General features: G+C 33.8%; 4 protein-coding genes across 5 annotated transcripts in view; 3 read left to right on the top strand and 1 right to left on the bottom strand.

Moving 5' to 3' along the window:
- The first annotated feature begins 3338 nt into the window (after window positions 1–3338).
- LOC145329080 (uncharacterized) lies at window positions 3339–4775 on the top strand. Its single transcript, XM_080173100.1, has 2 exons — window positions 3339–3422; window positions 3782–4775. The coding sequence occupies exons 1-2, from the start codon at window positions 3417–3419 to the stop codon at window positions 4637–4639; spliced, it is 864 nt and encodes a 287-aa protein (XP_080029226.1). The 5' UTR covers window positions 3339–3416; the 3' UTR covers window positions 4640–4775.
- A 208-nt stretch (window positions 4776–4983) lies between these two features.
- Window positions 4984–18744, bottom strand: LOC145329078 (uncharacterized). Its single transcript, XM_080173098.1, has 15 exons — window positions 18644–18744; window positions 16452–16520; window positions 15305–15335; window positions 14824–14884; window positions 14041–14106; window positions 13206–13296; window positions 12458–12537; window positions 11968–12042; window positions 11412–11465; window positions 10463–10518; window positions 9959–9999; window positions 9029–9082; window positions 7938–7994; window positions 7655–7738; window positions 4984–7142 (listed from the first exon to the last, which is right to left on the bottom strand). The coding sequence occupies exons 1-15, from the start codon at window positions 18701–18703 to the stop codon at window positions 7116–7118; spliced, it is 906 nt and encodes a 301-aa protein (XP_080029224.1). The 5' UTR covers window positions 18704–18744; the 3' UTR covers window positions 4984–7115.
- The window catches only part of LOC145329069 (uncharacterized), a 73766-nt gene continuing 73356 nt past the window's right edge, over window positions 18464–18873 (top strand). For both annotated transcript variants that reach the window (XM_080173089.1, XM_080173088.1), the window contains exon 1: window positions 18464–18497. The gene's annotated coding sequence lies outside the window, so the exon portion shown is untranslated. The remainder of the gene's footprint in view (window positions 18498–18873) is intronic.
- tex (THO complex 3 homolog tex) overlaps window positions 18473–18873 on the top strand; it is a 121908-nt gene continuing 121507 nt past the window's right edge. Inside the window, exon 1 of the mRNA XM_080173097.1 lies at window positions 18473–18496. The gene's annotated coding sequence lies outside the window, so the exon portion shown is untranslated. The remainder of the gene's footprint in view (window positions 18497–18873) is intronic.

Here is an 18873-nt window from a genome sequence, read left to right as displayed (position 1 = left end):
ACACTTTTACTAGGTTCTGTAAATCCCCAATTATGATAAACAAAATTATCCTTTCTGAATATTGAAGTTGTTGTCTGAAAAGATTGGAAACTGCAAGATATAATAAATGTCAACATGTTTTTAAGTCAATGAATGAGAGATCATGTTTATAAAACTTTGGGTACCAGTATAAATTACATTCTAATGTCCCCCCCTTCCCAAAAATTAATAATAGTAGCATTTATATCGTTATTATCTATAATACAAAGTAGAATGATGTCTGTCCGTCCGTCCGTCCGTCTGTCCGTCCGTCTGAAGCTTAAGGTCTTGGTAACCACTGAACCGATTGGATTCTGCTCTTCAGGGTATATACCTACTGGTCCTGTGGTGGTTTTAGGCTATTTTCCTGGGGGGTGGGACATAGTTATTTTATATGGTAGTAAGGTTTTCTTGTTTGTCCGTTAATATCTCGCCAACTAATGAGCCTAATTAGTTCTCCAATTAAGGTAAACTTAATTATGTTCAAGGATGGTTTTATGCTATTATATATTTTTGGAATAAAGTCTTTTGTACGCAAACTACACTGCTAATTTGTATTTTAGCTATTTTGTACGAAACTCCTCATTAAATGTTAAAAAAAAACAATAGCAAACACTCAAATTAAAACGTGAAACAAAAAGTGGTTTAAAAAGGAAAAATGAAACAAAACACAGCTTTTTTATTTTCTTCCAAATCTTTACGACAGTTTTTCATCGCTTCGTTAAACTCTAAAAATTGACCCTAATTGCAACGCGACAATGGATTTATTATTGCTTGGATCTTACACCAGATTATCATGTTGTGAAACTTGAAATGACGATTATCCCCCATCTCCACTTTTACCACATCCCCTTCTCCCCTACTGAAATAACGTGCTGGCCAATAAACGATGTCCATGTTAGCAACCTTAATTGAAGACAATTATTTTACTGTCATAATATCCACGTAAATCTACATCCATTCACGTGACTTCATTTCTCTATATCAGGTTTATCTGTTAATTCTTATTTTTACATGCATTTAGAATGGTCCTATCGATGTCAAACTTTATATGATGAATAACTAGTTTGAATTTAGAAAGCGTAGCAATTCTATAATCATTACCAAAAAGCCCGTAGGTCCATTTAAAACATTTTGATTCGATGCATTATTACTCTACATTTATTAATAGTCGTTTGTCTGCCTTCTGATTTGTTGAGCTTCGCTTTAAGGATATTGTCATCCTTTTTATTATTTTCTTAATCATTCCCAGCTGTTACAGGAATCCTCAAGCATATTTTTGAATTGTAAGGAAGATTCTAACGTTTCTAAATTAACTATTACAACTACCCGTTGGACCTAATTATAGATATTCCTTGAAAAGCTTAGGATTATTTCAACGCAACAATTTAAAATCAAAACATATTTTTACCGCCGCTGAAAACGAATAAAAAACACATCAAATGATTAAGATCTAAATTTTTATTCAATATTAATACACTTCTGATTATTGATTGATAAGGAAAACAGACATAGAAGTCCGGGATCTAAAGGGATAAGACAATGGCCGATATATACAAAAAATTATACTTTATTGTGATTAAAATTAGTGGTTGAAACGTCTGGACACTGAACTTAATGAAACAACCAATCAAATTCACTGAAGTCCCCAAAGTTGTTTGGCTATCGAATAAGAAAACAATATCATAAAACTTTGGGGACTAGTGTAATAAACAACCCCTTGTCCCCTTTCTCTCTCTCTGCATGGAGGTATAGGTCATACAGACAGACATACAGTCAGACAGATAGACAGACAGACAGACAGACGGGGTGATATGTGTAAAATATATGAGTGTTGTTAAGAAAAGGTTGCGTTGACTTTTATGCGTGTTTTTTATGTTTAGCAACAATTTGCGGTGTTCTGATAATGTCTGCAATTTATTTTTCCAGTATGGCTGCAAAGCCGATTAATATCCGCTGGATTAGAACCGGTTCTCAGCCATACTGAAAAATCAGGTTTATCATTGTATAACAGATAATTTTATACAAATATAAAAATGAAAAATCATAAAATTAATACTGGTTTTGTTAGCCCAGGCCTTCGACCCTTTTGGGCCAGCAAAACTGGTTTTAATCTTTTAGTTTTTTATCTTAATATCCGCGAAAAGCTGTCCATAATACAATGCTATAAACAATTACTCCGTATGGCATAATATCTGCTGGATCAGAACCGGTTCTGAGCCAAGTTAAAAAATCAAAATGTCAAAATGTTATTAAAGATCCAATATTAATGTTTCGGGTTTGATTGAGTCTTCCTAGATAGTTCAAACTTGCCAAAAAAAAAAAATTTTTCAGCATAGCTGTTCTACAATTAAGAAAAGGTTGTCAATTTTTCTTTTAATAGCTTTTTGTGGCCACAGTAAAAGTGTCTGACTATGACGTCAGAAAAAATTTACAATTAACCAATGAGAAGCCAGTATTCACAATGGTAAAATATATAGCGGCCTCTCATTGGTTAGTTGTAAATTTTTTCTGACGTCATAGTCAGACACTTTTACTGTTTTCCTTTTTGTATATAATATAAAAAGTTTAAAATAAATAGGATTAAATTAAATATTTAATAGTAAAGCTACTCTATATACATAAGATTTCTCTTTTCCTCTCTCTCTCTCTCTCTCTATCTATCTTTCTAACATTTTATGCCCTATTTCTTTAAAAATATTTGAGTAACATTGAAGAAACTGCCGTCTATCTATATTTCTCTTCTTTAACCCCGAGGGGGGTAAAACTCAAGGATCTAAAGGCATAAGACAATGGCCGATAAATTGATGTACATCCTCAAAATGATTCACAAAATTACCCCTTCTGTAGATTACAATTAATGGTTGAAACGTTGGGACACGTAACTTATTGAATCAACCAATAAAATTCATAAAAGTCCCCAAAGTTGTTTACCCAACGAATAAGAAAACGTTATTAAAACTTTGGGGACTAGTGTAATAAACAGCTCCTTGTCCCCTCCCTCCCTGGGTAAAACTACTCTACTATGGTACGATGCTGATGACGCCTATTTGCGTAGGTGCGTACATATGCAGGGTAACCCCTTGACGCACTTCCCCCCCCCCCTCCTCTATCCCTATCTCTCTCTAAAACCTTTTCGGTATTAATATCAAGTGTTGTTCTATATCTCTCTCTCTCTCTCTCTCTCTCTCTCTCTCTCTCTCTCTCTCTCTCTCTGTCTCTCTGTGTCTCTCTGTGTCTCTCTCTGTCTCTCTCTCTCACTCATGTATATTTATCTTTCAATAGGTCATCCCCGATCGTTGACAAATGTATCTATCTATGTGTAGCACATGAAAATTTTAGTATAAATATTGGCTGCTACCCTAATATTTTCATCAGTTCGTGGACACATCCCAACCATGAAGGTGAATAACAATCAAATCATTACAAAAAAAAATAGTTTAAAAGCAAATAAGTGAAAAATACAATTTTCATTCTTAAAGTTCAAACAATAATTTGTTTATACTATGGTCTTTAACAGTTAAAATTGTTTAAACTTTACTTTTTTGAAGTTTTCATAAGGATAAAAGTTCGATTTATCTTATTACTAAAAAGTTGATATATTTGTGTCTGTTTGTCAGTTAAGATGTCTTAAACGGCAATATTGATAATTTTGCAAACGCAGGACAGCTTTTCATTGGTCAAGGGATAATTTTGCATTTTTTAAAGACTAAAGTCTCAACCTGTTAATCAAAATATATTGACAATAATATCATTATTTCAGGTATTCCTGTATGTATCAGCTGCTGCCCTTTTTGTGGCCGGAATCTCTGCCGACCAGAGCCACCACCAGGCCATCAAGCTGGGCAACGCCCCCTCCGTAAGCCATGCCGTGCACAAGCCCCACTTTGCGGCCCATGCTGCCGTCAGCAGCCAGCCCCACGCCGCCCCCCAGTCCGTGCATGGGTATGGAGGTTATGAGAAGCCAGTGACCGCCGTTCACGCTCCCGCAGCTGTGCCATACAAGGCCGCCCCCGCCTACAACGCCCCCGTGTATCACGCTCCCGCCCCTGCATACGCCGCTCCCGTCTATCACGCCCCCGCCCCTGTCTACAAGCCTGCCCCTGCCCCAGTTTATGCCCCTGCTCCAGTGTACAAGGCTACACCTGCACCTGTTTACCACGCCCCTGCCCCCGCTTACAAGCCCGCCCCAACATATGCCCCAGCCAAGCCTGTTTACCATGCTCCCGCCAAGCCAGTGTACCACGCTCCCGCCAAGCCCGCCTACCACGCCGCTGAGCCCGAATACAACGAGCCCGCCGTGTACGCCTACAACTACGCCGTTGCCGACGACTACTCCGGTGCCAACTTCCAGGCCGGAGAGAACAGAGACGGGTACGCCACCTCCGGCTCTTACAGCGTCGCCCTTCCCGACGGCAGACTGCAGACTGTCAACTACAAGGTTGCCGACGCCTACAGCGGTTATGTTGCTGATGTGACCTACTCCGGCGAGGCCAAGTACGCCGCCGCTCCCGCCCCCTACAAGGCTGCCCCTGCCTACAAACCCGCCCCCGCCTACAAGCCCGCCCCTGCTTACGCCCCAGCTCCCGCCTATGCCCCCGCCCCCGTCTACCATGCTTAATTAGCAGCGGCTGTGATACCAAAAATTAAAAATTTGTTGCAATATTATAATTTATTTATTCCTATTTATTTATTACAGTATGTACTGAAACCTTAGCTAGATATGTTAGAAATAAATAGCGAGAAATAATCAAAAATCACTTTTTTTATTATTCATTGAATTATTTATCCTTTTATATAAAGTTGTAAAGTTTTTTGTCTGTAGCTAAAGATCTCGAAAATTGCTGGATCAAATTTATTGTAGTATTTAGTGAAACTTTACATATGTATTTGGGTGGTTTCAGGCTTCTTTTTTGACCTTCCTACCCTCCCCCTAGAGGCTAGGTGTGAAGTAACTAGTATAGATAAAAGTAACAAAATTTATTTAACAATATCTAAAGAGCAAATGACATGGCACATAACAAAAATAATTTACTAACTTTTCCACCAATGAAAAGAGCAGCTTCTGATAAAAAATGTAACCATAGAAATAGTCTTAAAATTTACTATTTTTGACTAGTCAAAAAAGTTTAATGCAAATAAAGTACCTATTCAATATTTTCAAAACTATGAAATGACAAAAATTCCAAAATAAAACTGATTTTACAACTATCGATGGATATGAAACAATTGATTGTAATAATGCAAGACGTGTTAAGTTATTGCAGGGATATAAAGGGATAGGACAATAGACGATAGATAGTTTTACAACCCCCAATACCCCTCATCTAGATTAAGATTATTTTTGGAAAAGGTCTTAACAACCCAATCATCTTTTCAATGCACTGAATTAAAGATTAGGTGAATATAAAACTTTAACAAACAGTCCAATGTCCCTTCCTCCCTGTATAATATATAGTTATAGCATCGTATTATTACCGCGGATATTAAAATAAAAAAATTGAAGATTAAGCCAAAACTGGTATTATATTATTATTATTATTTTTATTTCAATATTCGTATAAAACTGTCTGTAGTACGATGCTATACGTGATAATTCGGCATGGCTGAGAACTGGTTCTAATCCAGCGGATATAAATCGGTTTCGAAGCCATACTGGTATATATATTCTCTTGTTTCACCCCCGGCCATCCTGTTTTGATACTTTAGTATTTATATGCACAGTTACTCTAAAACTAGGGTGGAAAATCAATAGTCAGTAGGGTGGGTCGATTTTGGACATTTTTATCTTAGACCTAAGCGGGAAGTATAATACACCTCTGGATGCTTTAAAATTTATCTGAGCTGGATCTTTAAATGTGTAGCCGTTGGCGTGGCTGTAGCCGTGGCCGTAGTCATGGCTGTAGTTGTAGCCACACTAACGGACTGTGGTCACTTTTAGCCTGGTTAACCACGCTACGATTAGGACCACGCGTTGCCAATATGATTTAAAGATCGCATTTTTTTTTGTGGCCACGGCAACGCGTGGTTAATATGATTTAAAGATCGCTATTAGGTTGGTGGCTGTAACTCTGACCACGACTATGGCAACGGCTACGCTTTTAAAGATCCAGCTCTGAAGTCTAAAAACCGTTGGCGAACACAAATATATTTGTATAAAAAATTATTTAATCAGAACTATGGCTTCATGGTGCTCCCTGAAAAGGCCTTGGGAAGTGGAATCAGGAACTGTTGTTCGTTTTAAAATATCTTGTTCCTAGCCTTAGAAATGACTTTTTTTGAGATTATATCAGGCTTGGAACGAGATATTTTGAAACGGATAAAAGGTCTTGATTCTACTTCTTAAGGCTTTCTTAGGGAGCACCATGAAGCCATAGTTGAGATTTGATAAATTTTATACTCCCATTCACAAATAGCTATACAATTGTATGTGTGGTGGCCAACGGTTTTTAGACTTAAGACTAATTTTAAAGCATACAGAGGTGTATCATACTTATATAAATCAAGTGCAAGTTCCCGCTTAGGTCTCACATAAAAATGTCCAAAATTGACCCTCCCTAATAGTCAGGGCTCGGCAGACGCGCGTCAGCCGCCTGTAGCCTCGGGGAAAACAACCTTTTACAATTTCAAAAATCAGCTAGAAGTCTAAACTAGTGTAATCCATCTACTTAAACAAATTTCTAAAGCATTAAACGGTTTTAAATTTTTAGCTTTGGCCGAATGACGCGCGGCCACAATTTTCATTTATTTAAATGCTTTGATCTTGCTACTGCTGCGCTACTTATGGATGTAATTGTCTTCATAAAAAATTAAAACACATAATTAATAATATCACAGAATAATACATAAATTGCACCTTTTTCAGTAGATATAGGAAAATTATAAATAATTTCTCAACTTTTAAAATAATTGGTTACTACTTGATTACATAATTCTAGTAAAAGGGGTAAAAAAAAGGCCAAAAAGTTTAAAATATATAAGATTTGAATTTTTAGTAAAAAAAAAGCTGCCATTACCGAAGGATAGACAGAAGGACAGACAGACAGTCTGAAACACTTATAGAGTAGCTTTGCTACTAGTATATCACATCTGAATTTTTAACCCAACCAAGTGGCATCATGAGTCTGAAAAAATATATAAAAGTTATTTATTGCATCGTATTATGAACAGCTTTCCGTGGATATTAGAAAAAAAAATATATGATTAAAACCAGTTTTTATTAGCCCCGAGGGGCCGAAGGCCAAGGCCATTAAAATTGGCATTAATTTTATATACTACTTTGTGTGATAGGATATAATTTTGAAGATTTAAAAGTTGTAATAAAATCATTGTGGTGTGACTAACCAATTTAAAAGTGTGTGTTTTAATGGAACAAAAGTATTGCTTTTTTCGGGTTATAATGTACAGAGACTGTGCTGCCAGCCGTTTAAGAGCTTGCTGAATTAAAATTATTTAGTAAAAAAATAAATTTGGCGTTGGTCCAATAACATTTCCAAAATATGCTATGGAAAATTAGGTTTTTTTTCTTGTGCAAATAAAGAAACAAAGATATTGTATATCAATTTCTGTCAATGGTAAGTGGGTTAAGTTAAGCAACACCTTTGTTCCATTAAAAAAGATATATATCTTTGTAAACCTGGGAAACCAGGGCGATATCAGTTTTCTCCAGGCACAAATACTTCTGAGGTATCATATTTATTGACGAACTGTTGTATTTTAACTAAAAATATAAGAAAGATAATTACAATTAAAAACAAAAATAAAAATGAATCTCTCAACTTAATGAGCCAACCAATCAAAATTGAATAAATTTGTTGTTGAGCCAACAAATAAGAAAACGCTATTTATTATAAAACTTTGGGTACTAGCGTAATAAGCAGCCCAATATCCCGTTCCTCCCTGATTAACTGAAAACTTACAAATGCTCCAGACCAAAAAGCTGGACCAGTTTTCCAAGGAACACCTCCACCAGGATTCTAAACAAAGGAATTATTATTTATTGCATCGTAATGTAAACAGCTTTACGCAGACATTTAAATATACAATATTATGATTAAAACCTGTTTTGTTAGCCCTAAGATGTCAAAGACATGGTCTATTAAAACTGGTTTTATTATTATGATTGTGCATTTTTATATTCGTAAAAACTGGATATAATACGATAAATGATTTTTCAGTATGGCTTTGAACCAGCGGATATTAATCGGTTTTGAAGCCATACTGGAAAATTATAAGTATCTAATACATAGTTATCAATAGCAAACTAACTCAAAATGAAAAGAAAACTATATAACAGTGATAAGATATAGATTCTTATATCTATAATACAAAGTAGAACGATGTCTGTCTGTCTGTTTGTCTGTCTGTCTGTTTGTTTGTCTGTCTGTCTGTTTGTTTGTCTGTCTGTTTGTAGCGAAGGATCTCGCCAACCGCTTAACCGATCGGGTTCTCCTTTACAGGGTAGCTTCTCATAAGTCCCGGGAAGGTTTATAACTATTTTCCTGGGGGGTGAGACACCCCCACCCCCCCAAAAAATGAAAAATACCCCCCCCCCCAAAAAAAAAAATTTCTTTTTAAAACTAAAATTGAAAAAGTGGGTTCGACTCCCCCCCCGAAAAAAAATAAAAAAATTCCCCCCCCCCTCAAAGAAATTTTTCTTAAAATATTTTTTTTAAAAATCTAAAGTACGAAAAATTGTTTTGATCAAACTTCTTGGGGCAAAGCCCCTAGAGGCTAGGGGCGAAGCCGCTAGTATATATATATATATCATTATCATTATAGATGTCTATGTGTCTGGCTGTGTGAAGCAAACCACTGAGCAGATATGAATATCCTTTTTATTGAAACTTCTTCCTTTACCCTCCTTGGGGAAATCCTCCATAGAAAAATATATGTTCCTAAAAAGAGGGTCTTTGACATACCTATGTTTTTAAGAAACTTTTGTTATAGAGATGCAATGCTAATGTAGAAAGAAAATTAGTTTAACAAAATTTATCAAAATAACACTTACCTTTCCAATATGATATCTTAAAAGTTCTAGCACATACTTTAAAAACTTTGATCCCTAAAATAAAAAATGTTAAAAATAAAGAAAAAACACAAAACCTTTCAAATCATTTGATTTAACTTTTGGGGATTTAGGTTAAATGAAATGCTGAAAATAAAGGGCTTCAAACTATGGGGCGATGGGCCTGATCATCTTTTGGTGGGTTGCCATTTTTCAAAGATTATTCGGTGGGGGGAAACAATCCAAATAAATTATAAATGAATTAATATTAGAGTAAAAACACTAGTATAAAGTAAATACTAGAGGGAGAAAGGGTTAAATAACTGTATCTCACCATCGCAACCGTCTTGTGCAACCTTTCTATTTGGGTCATTGAAAATCAACCAATGGTATCGCTTATATTAACACAGCCAAGTAGCAGAAAATAATTTAGAAGCGGACGAAAGAGGTCTTTGAAAAATGAAGGGTGGTAGTTGTCTGTGTATACATCTATACTATAGATCTGTTAGATGAATACTAATAAATACTAAGTGTGTTCTATTTTAGTAAACCTCCTAAAGAGCCAGAGGAATAATTTTTTTACAAGAGAGGGAAAGGTTAAACATATTTTTTAAAAACTTTTTACTTAACTCAGGGATATCAAGGAATAAGACAATGGACGGTAAATTGATGTACAGCCCCAATGATAATATAGAAAATCACCTCTTCTGTAGATTACAAGAAATAGTTGAAAAATATAGACACTCCATGTTTTACCAACCGTTAAAGATTTGATTAAAGTATCCAAATTAACCCAATAAAAGATAGAGCCTGGTTTTTAAAACTTTGGGCACCAGTTTAATTTACATTCAAGTGTCCCCTCCCTCCCTGTCTTTACCACACCAAATGCACGTCCTTGCACCTGACTATTTGGTTAAAATTTAATCTGCTTACCCGTGGAAATCCAAAAACAGAATTGGAGATGTTATTATAACCTAAAAACAAAAATACCTAAAATCATGTATCGTATCGAATTATAAATAATTTTCTACGAATTATAAAATACAAAAACATGATGTTAATACCAGTGTTGTCAGCCCAGGCCTTCGCCCCCTCTGGTCTAACAAAACTGGAATTAATCTTATATTTCTTTAATTTACTGTCCGCGGAAAGCTGTCTATTATACGATGCGATAAATAACTATCAAAAGCTCAATTATGGAAGGTTCTTATGTCGGTAACGGTTAGATAACAGTTAAACAATCATGCTAATATTACTTGATTAGCTTCTATATATAAAAGGCAAAATAAAGTGGTAAAATATCTACAGTTTAGTATAAATTAATTTTATGTTATGTCCTTCGATTACTGTAGATAGAAATGTCCTATAAATTTTTGCAAGATGATTCCAATAACAATAAGAAAGAATTGCAACTGAATAAAAATGTAAGAAATTTACCTCCATTAACATGAGTAACAAAACTACGAGTTAGAACTTCTAGAAAAGGTTTCTCACTAAAAAAATATCACATTATAGATTTAAAAGAAAAATTTTAAAAAATATATTGATAGTTGTTTTTTTTAAGGCGAGGGTGATGGCATCTCCTCCCAAAATAGTTATGAACCTTCTCAGGGTCTAAGAGAAGCCTCGTTGTAAAGGAGAACCATATCGGTCCAGTGGTTATCAAGACACAGACAGACCAGACTACTTTGTATGAAGAAAATACATGGGAAAACGAATGTGTATTATACAAATGGATGTAGAATATCCTTGACAGGGGAGAAGTTGTCGCCAATACAGCTTGCTAACATTGAACTCTACATCGTTCATCCAGTAGAAGGGAAGAGGATGGGATAAAGATGGTGGAAGGGGGAAACGTTATTTTAACCCACTGCAAGTTTCACTTTATTGGAGAACATGAAAATCTGGTGTAAGATCCAAGTAATAATATATCCATTATCATGAAGAATTTCAAAACCGACTGAATGACAATAACAGTAGCTCCGCTTATATTATTCTAGAACAAGGTTAAAAGAATCCATTAACAGGTCGTTGCTAAAAAAGACCTAATTTTACAAAAGTCCTAATCCTACAAAAGACCTAATTACATAAGATCTAATGACATAAGATCTAATGACATAAGATCTAATTACAAAAGGCCTAATCCTACAAAAGACCTAATCATACAAAAGGCCAAATCCTACAAAAAAATAATCATACAATAGACCTAATTATACAAAAGGCCTAATGCTACAAAAGACTTAATCATACATAAGACCTAAGGACATAAGATCTAATTACAATAGAACTAATCCTAGAAAAGACCTATATCAAACAAGAATAAATCATTGATCTAATTCATTGTAATTAGGTCTATTGTAGCAACGCCACAAAATACAAAGCTAACCTGTGTGAATCTGTATCAAAGTAGACCCCTCCATTTTTATACACAACCTCATATCTAAAAAAAGTGTTTGGTTATTATTTTTAAATTATGATGGTATCAGACAATGGCTGATAAATTGTTGTACATCTTCAATGATGGAAAACAAATTTACCTTTTTAATATTTTATCAAAATTAAAACAACAAAAACATATAATCAAACAATACAGAATAGTTTTTTTCACGCCTTTTTATTGTATTATACTTAATTGTTAGGCAATCACCCTAACTTCCAGTATAAAGTGTCTCACCTACCCCCCCCCCCCCCTACAATCATATCCCAAGAAAATAGCATTAAACCTTTGTACGAAAAGTGGACATTTTCCCAGAAAAGCAGAGCCCAATTGGTACAACAATTATCATGATCTTAAGCTTGATCCTGACAAACGTTTGACATCTTTCTACTTAATATCTAATTTATATTATATTATATCTTAATTCTACTTTATATTTATGTTAAATTCTTGTTATAAAATTTGCAAAAAAAAAGTCGGTATCATAAAATTTTATTACACTTGCCTAAGAATATCAGATTTAGCCCCCATGTTGGACTCTGCATCTATTAAATCCTTTGTTATGTAATCCTCCATGGCACTAAAATAATATATATGAATGAAAATAAATGTATGTTAATCGGGATATGACAAGCAAAGTACGGTTCGTACGGAGATGCTTCCTATTTTATGTTTAAATGTGTGTTCTTGAGTTTTATCTTTTAGGACACACATTTAACACAACATAGGAAAGGGCACAGCCAAATTTGTTTTTGGGCAGAGACATGCATAAGGGTGGTGTATCCAACCCCTTGCAAAAATTTACGGGGTTGATACAGGCCCCCAAGTGTTTTCCCCTCTACAACCCCTAAAACACCCAAGCTAAAAAGGTCACACAAAAATTGCCAGCTGCATTTTGAATATGTTGAATATTTAGTGGAGACAGCTAGGGGTGTGTATCTACCCCCCTGCACCCCCATCAATTAAGTTTTGAAGGGGTTGTCAAAATTTCTAACCTTGTAATATTATTAACAATAAATATATTTGTACTATTTTCTAACAACTCTTTTGTTATCACTTGAGTCCATAAATTTATCTAAAATATAAAAAAGTAAAAATTTGAGAAAAAATAAGGGGTTAATTTATTTTAGGGATTATTTCTCTTGGAATGGTGTGCTCTTCCCAAATATAGGTTTAAAAATTCTCCAGACTTATTAAAAGCTTTATTGTAAATGAGAGACAAGATAACCATATCCGAATAGCGGTTAACGAGATCCTTCGCAACAATTACACAGACACACAGGTAAGCCAATACACTTTAAATGTTGCTCTTAAACAAAACTATGCAATTAAATTTTGTTTAAAAATGATTTTTGAAGGCAAAAAAATATATATATGAATTTTAAACATATATTTATCGAATCGTATTACAGACAGCTTTTCGTGGATAATGAAATGGAAAAATTATTAGATAAATTTCAGTTCAGTAAGCCCCAAGGGTTCGAAGGCCCGAGCCATTGAAAACGGCATTGATTTTATGTTTTTAATTTCCTTTTTCGTGGAAAATTGTATATAACACAATACGAAAAATAATTTATCAGTGCGGCCACTGGCTCAGAACTAGTTTAATTTAAATACAGCGGATATTAATCGGTTTCGTAGCCATACTGAATTAAGAAGGGAGAGATGAAAAAAAAGGTAATTAAAAAGATATTATGGAGGAAATATATTTTATCCTTCATTGATCTATCCCTTTGTAAATACCTCATATTCTGGATTATTTGTTTTAAAAGATTTGATATTTAGAATATATTTGTAGGGCAGTAGTCCACCAACCCAGATAAAGTGAAGTTTTCTAAAAAAGATAAACAAGAATGATTATATTCACTAGTAGAAAATTTGTTTGAATTAAATTAAAAAGAGAGGTTGCTATTTTTGGGTCAGGTTTAGACTTCTAGCTGTTTTTTTAATATTGACTAACATCCAGCTGCCAAGCTTCAAAAAAAGTAGAATAAAATTGAGAAAAATAAACATAAGAAGAAATGGAAAGACCACAAAAAATAAGCTGTCTGTTTTAAATGGCAGCCTGTCATAATGACAGATGGACAGTTTTGTAGAAAGACATCGCATCTACTGTTTGTCTATCTAGCGTTTGTCGCATCTACTGTTTGACGTATCTAATGTTTGACGTAGTACCCTTTATTCAAGTCAAACAACAAAGGAAAAATTGCGTTACATACTGACGCACAGACAGACAAAATTTTGTTGAATAGTATCTTTGCTACTATTAATGAAACCCGTGACCGTATCTGCTCGTCTTGGGGGAGGTGATGAGTCCAAACCTGGTCCCAACACCGCGTCATAATCAAAGACTTTAAACAGGCACAACTAGTTACCATGTACACACAGTTAGGACTTTCAGACAAATATCGTGCAATCAAAGAGTTGGTTTTCTGTTGGGTGTTACTATCCTAATACCCCGGGTGTTTGGACATAAAAGGTTCTCCTTAGTTATCCTAGGTTGTAGGCGCTGACGTTAGAGTGTCACAGACAACTGTCTCACCCGTAATTGATAGGTAGAAAATAATGAAAATCTTACTTAGGCACACAATTATTTTCATCAAATTCATGAGGAAGGTCAACATCAAACTTTACACAATTTGGCCTAAAATATATTTTTAAATGTTAGTAACGGGAAGATTTTCTGTGTGTGTGTTTGCCAGTCTGTCTGTAGTAAAGGATCTGATAAACTACTGAACCGCTATGGTTCTGCTTTACACGGAAGCTTCTTATAGATCCACTATTTTTAACTATTTTTGGGGGGGTTGGGGTACTTTAAGACTCTTATGAGATATCCCTCTGGGAGGCCCACGGCACCTCCCGCCCAACCAAAAAGAAAGAAACCTCTATAAAAAATGTTTCTGATTAAAAATATTAAAGACAATGGGCGATAAACTGATGTAGATCCCCAATGATAAAGAACAAAACTACCCCTTCTGCAGATTGAAATTATCATCAAGCTGTAATGAAAATAGCTTAAAGCTTTTTAACCAATCAATATAAGAAAGTGTTTTATAAAACATTTGATAACATTAGATTTACTCAGCTTCAATTAAAGATAGACGGTGGATATCATAATTGTTTGATGTTTACGTGGTTCTCTACTTTTTATACCTCTATGCTCTTTTTTGCGCTGCGCACATCACAATTGTCATTGTTAAAAAAATGTTAAAACAAAGCATTTTTATTCTGGTAAAAGTGCCTCGTTAAATAGGCGACAAATCTAAAAATTGCCTAAATATTCGTCAATCAGGATTCGTCGACCCGAATTAGTTCCCTTATTTACAAGTAACTTTTACCAACTTCAAGTATTAAAATTTACCCTCCAATTTTATCTGGTCTCTTTTGATCTTCTATAACATTTGTAATTTCTACTCTAGGATCTAAAACATATATTCATCTTAAATTCACTACTGTTTAAACATAAAAACCCAAGGTAGGTGGGGGATTTGGGGTAAAGGGGGTGTTAACCACCCTCATAACTTGAACCCCCTCATTTTACCCTCCTCAATTTTTTCGATTTTGGGAGAATTGATGAGGTTTTCTTTTTAATTTGGCTAGTTCCATACAATGGTGTGTCAAAAATGTAAAAACTCCGTAGCCGTTCCTTCTTGAGAGAAAATGCTGGAAATTGGTTTTTTTTTAACATACGAATACCCCATTGATAGATAAAAGAAGAGAAGCTAAGCTTAGAACACAATTTTTATTTCATCTTTTGTCAAATAAAAATACATACATTGATCCTACGATATTTCATTTTACAATCCGCGAAAATCTATCTATAATACGATGTGATAAATTACCTGTGTTATTATCAACAATACAATCTGGAATCTAAAACAGAAAAGAAACATTCAATCAGATTTTAATGTCATTGATAAAGTTCAGGGAAGGAGGGGACATTGAACCGTAAATCAAACTGGTACTCAAAGTTTATATCAATGTATCATCCAATGTCTTGTCCCTTAAGATCCCAGGGTAAAATAAGACTTGAAATATAGGTCAGAATAGGAATGTATTTTTTAGTAGCTTGAATTCTGCTGGCTGTCAAATGATTTGTACATCATCATAACCAGCCTACACTTACATAATGCACAGGGAGCGCGCAAGGCATAAAAACATGTTTAAAAATGCTATATACGTGCAATTTTTTAACAGCTTGTTCCTTGTGTATATTATTTGCTCTTGGGGCATTATCCTCTTAGAAATTTTTTTTTCATTTTTTTCAATTTTGTACCCCCCCCCCCCCCCCACTACCGACGAACAACTATTTAGGTTAGGTTAGGTTTTAGGCTAGGGAGCCGAGCGCTGCGGCTAGGCAGGCAAGGGGGCCGAGCGCTGTGGCCAAGCAGGCAAGGGGGCCGAGCGCTGTGGCCAAGCAGGCAAGGGGGCCGAGCGCTGCGGCTAGGCAGGCTAGGGAGCCGAGCGCTGCGGCCAGAGTTCATAGTTCGCTGTGGGGGGGGGGGGGGGGGGGTACTAAAATTTTCAATATTGAAAAAAAATTTCTAAGAGGATAATACCGCTCTTGGTTATTAGAGATTACGGACACATTGTATAGAACTGTTATTCTTTAGCATTTTATAGGAGACTGTGCTTTGAATATTTATGTGCTTTCCCACAAAGTGCCTTTTGGGCACAGACACCCCTACCCCCATTATCTTATAAATAAAATGAAAATTAGGGGTAGTTTTTTTCCTACGCTTAAACACTCCTTAGGTTTCTAACCATTCGAGGTCTGACCTAACCTAACCTAAAATAAAATAAAAGACAAACAAACAAAAATCACCCCTACCCTTCCCTATTTTAAAATATTTTAAAAATAAGGTGTTTTCGGAGCTTTCAGTGCAGAGAAAATATTCCTTTTACTCCTCTAAACCCCCATTGATCAGGTTCTAAACCCACCAAAAACAGCCAAAACCCAGGGCACGCCACTGGATTAAATGTTGATACCTGTAAAGTGTGGCTACCATAAAGAAATCTTGGCGGGAGAAATTTTCTGGAGGGTTCATGAGAATACATCTAAACAATTAATTTTGGCATGTAAGAATTGTCCTATCAAATTCAAACTTGCCATGCATATTCCTGCGATGGTAAGCTACAAATTAGAATGCGTAGCTACTCTGAATGTAAAACCAGAATGTAGAATATATGTGGATATTATAACAGGGGGAAAATTGTCGTCAATTTAGGTTACTAACTTGGACATTATTTATTAGTCAGTTTGTTCATTCAGTAGAAAGGGAGGAGATGGGATCAATATTGCCTTATCAACAATTTAATTACATAAACTTAAACTAATAAAGCCATAGGATATAGATATACAATATTAACATATAATACTTACTAATAAAGCTATAAGAAATAGACATACAGTATTAACATATAATACTTACTAATAAACAAACTAATAAAGCTATAGGGAATAGATATACAATATTAACATATAATACTTACTAATAAACAAACTAATAAAGCTATAAGAAATAGACATACAGTATTAACATATAATACTTACTAATAAACAAACTAATAAAGCTATAAGAAATAGACATACAGTATTAACATATTATACTTACTAATAAACAAACTAATAAAGCTATAGGGAATAGAAACACAATATTAATATATAATACTTACTAATAAACAATCTAATAAAGCTATAGGATATAGATATAAAATATTAACATATTATACTTACTAATAAATGTAGTATAATTAAGTTTAAGTTTTTGGCTTAAAAGGAGAAACATACTCATTTACTCTCAATTACTCTGGAAAAAGTTAAGAGAACATTTATTAGATTCAGTTGTAATTGAGAGTCCATATACAGAACATTCTGGTTTGGAGTCGAGCCTTCTTCAGGCCAATTCAGCTACAGAAAGTCATCCTACTACTTTAACGAGTTTAGTTACAGACAAATATTCCACCTCTTCAAGGCCTTCAAAGTTATACCGCTAATTAATACTTCTGTTTAATTAGACAGACAGTCATCCTGCTACTTTGGTGTTTCTACATACAAACAGACATCCTATTACTTCAGAAACATTCCTGCATAATTGATCAACAGTTTGAATCATTTAAATCTATATATATTTGCTATTAAAGTATTCGTATTTAATCCTAAATATAATAACCTATTTAATCAAAACTGCTATTTAATCTTAGCTTAAATAAATACTTAAAAAGATATATTTTATATTTGAATTAGGTACCCGAAGCTACTCTTTTAATTCGTGTCTGTTGGTTTACATTTCATAAACAAACTTATAAAGCTATAGGTTTCAGATATACAATATTAACATATAATACTTACTAATAAACAAACTAATAAAGCTATAGGATATAGATACACAATATTAACATATAATACTTTCTAATGAACAAACTAATAAAGCTATAGGATATAGATACACAATCTTAACATATAATACTTATTAATAAACAAACTAATAAAGCTATAGGATATAGTTACACAATCTTAACATATAATACTTACTAATAAACAAACTAATAAAGCTATAGGATATAGATACACAATATTAACATATAATACTTTCTAATAAACAAACTAATAAAGGTATATGATATAGATATACAATATTAACACATAATACTTACTAATAAACAAACTAATAAAGTTATAGGATATAGATACACAATATTAACATATAATACTTACTAATAAATAAACTAATAAAGCTATAGGATATAGATACACAATATTAACATATAATACTTACTAATAAACAAACTAATAAAGCTATAGGATATAGATACACAATATTAACATATAATACTTACTAATAAACAAACTAATAAAGCTATAGGATATAGATATACAATATTAACATATAATACTTACTAATAAACAAACTAATAAAGCTATAGAGAATAGAAACACAATATTAATATATAATACTTACTAATAAACAAACTAATAAAGCTATAGGATAAAACGACCAAGCTAATATTGCTTGATTCACTTCTACAAGAGATGCGATTGATAATGAGTATTTTTTACTTGAAATATATTTCGGAATGATGAAGTAGACTTTTTTCCTTTTAAATTGGGTTGAGAAAGATTTATAACTGAATAGTTTTTTATAGGATATAGATATACAATATTAACATATAATACTTACTAATAAACAAACTAATAAAGCTATAGGGAATAGATACACAACATTTACAGAGCCCTTCATTATTTCTCCATGTAATTGTCATAATTTCTTCAACATTTTCTGAAAAAAACATAAAAGATCTTCGAATTTAAATTCATTTGCTTGTTTGCTTCACCTGTATTTATAACACTGACGTGGGGTTTTTATTCTGTAATATGTTAATTTAAATTTGATTAAAAACAAAATGTTTT

Source organism: Acartia tonsa, chromosome 9, assembly GCF_053477335.1.
Source record: "Acartia tonsa isolate MP-2025a chromosome 9, ASM5347733v1, whole genome shotgun sequence".
Taxonomy (NCBI): Eukaryota; Metazoa; Arthropoda; class Copepoda; order Calanoida; family Acartiidae; genus Acartia; species Acartia tonsa.
The sequence above is the reverse complement of the archived record's forward strand: the minus strand, read 5'-3'. Positions and strand labels throughout refer to the sequence as shown.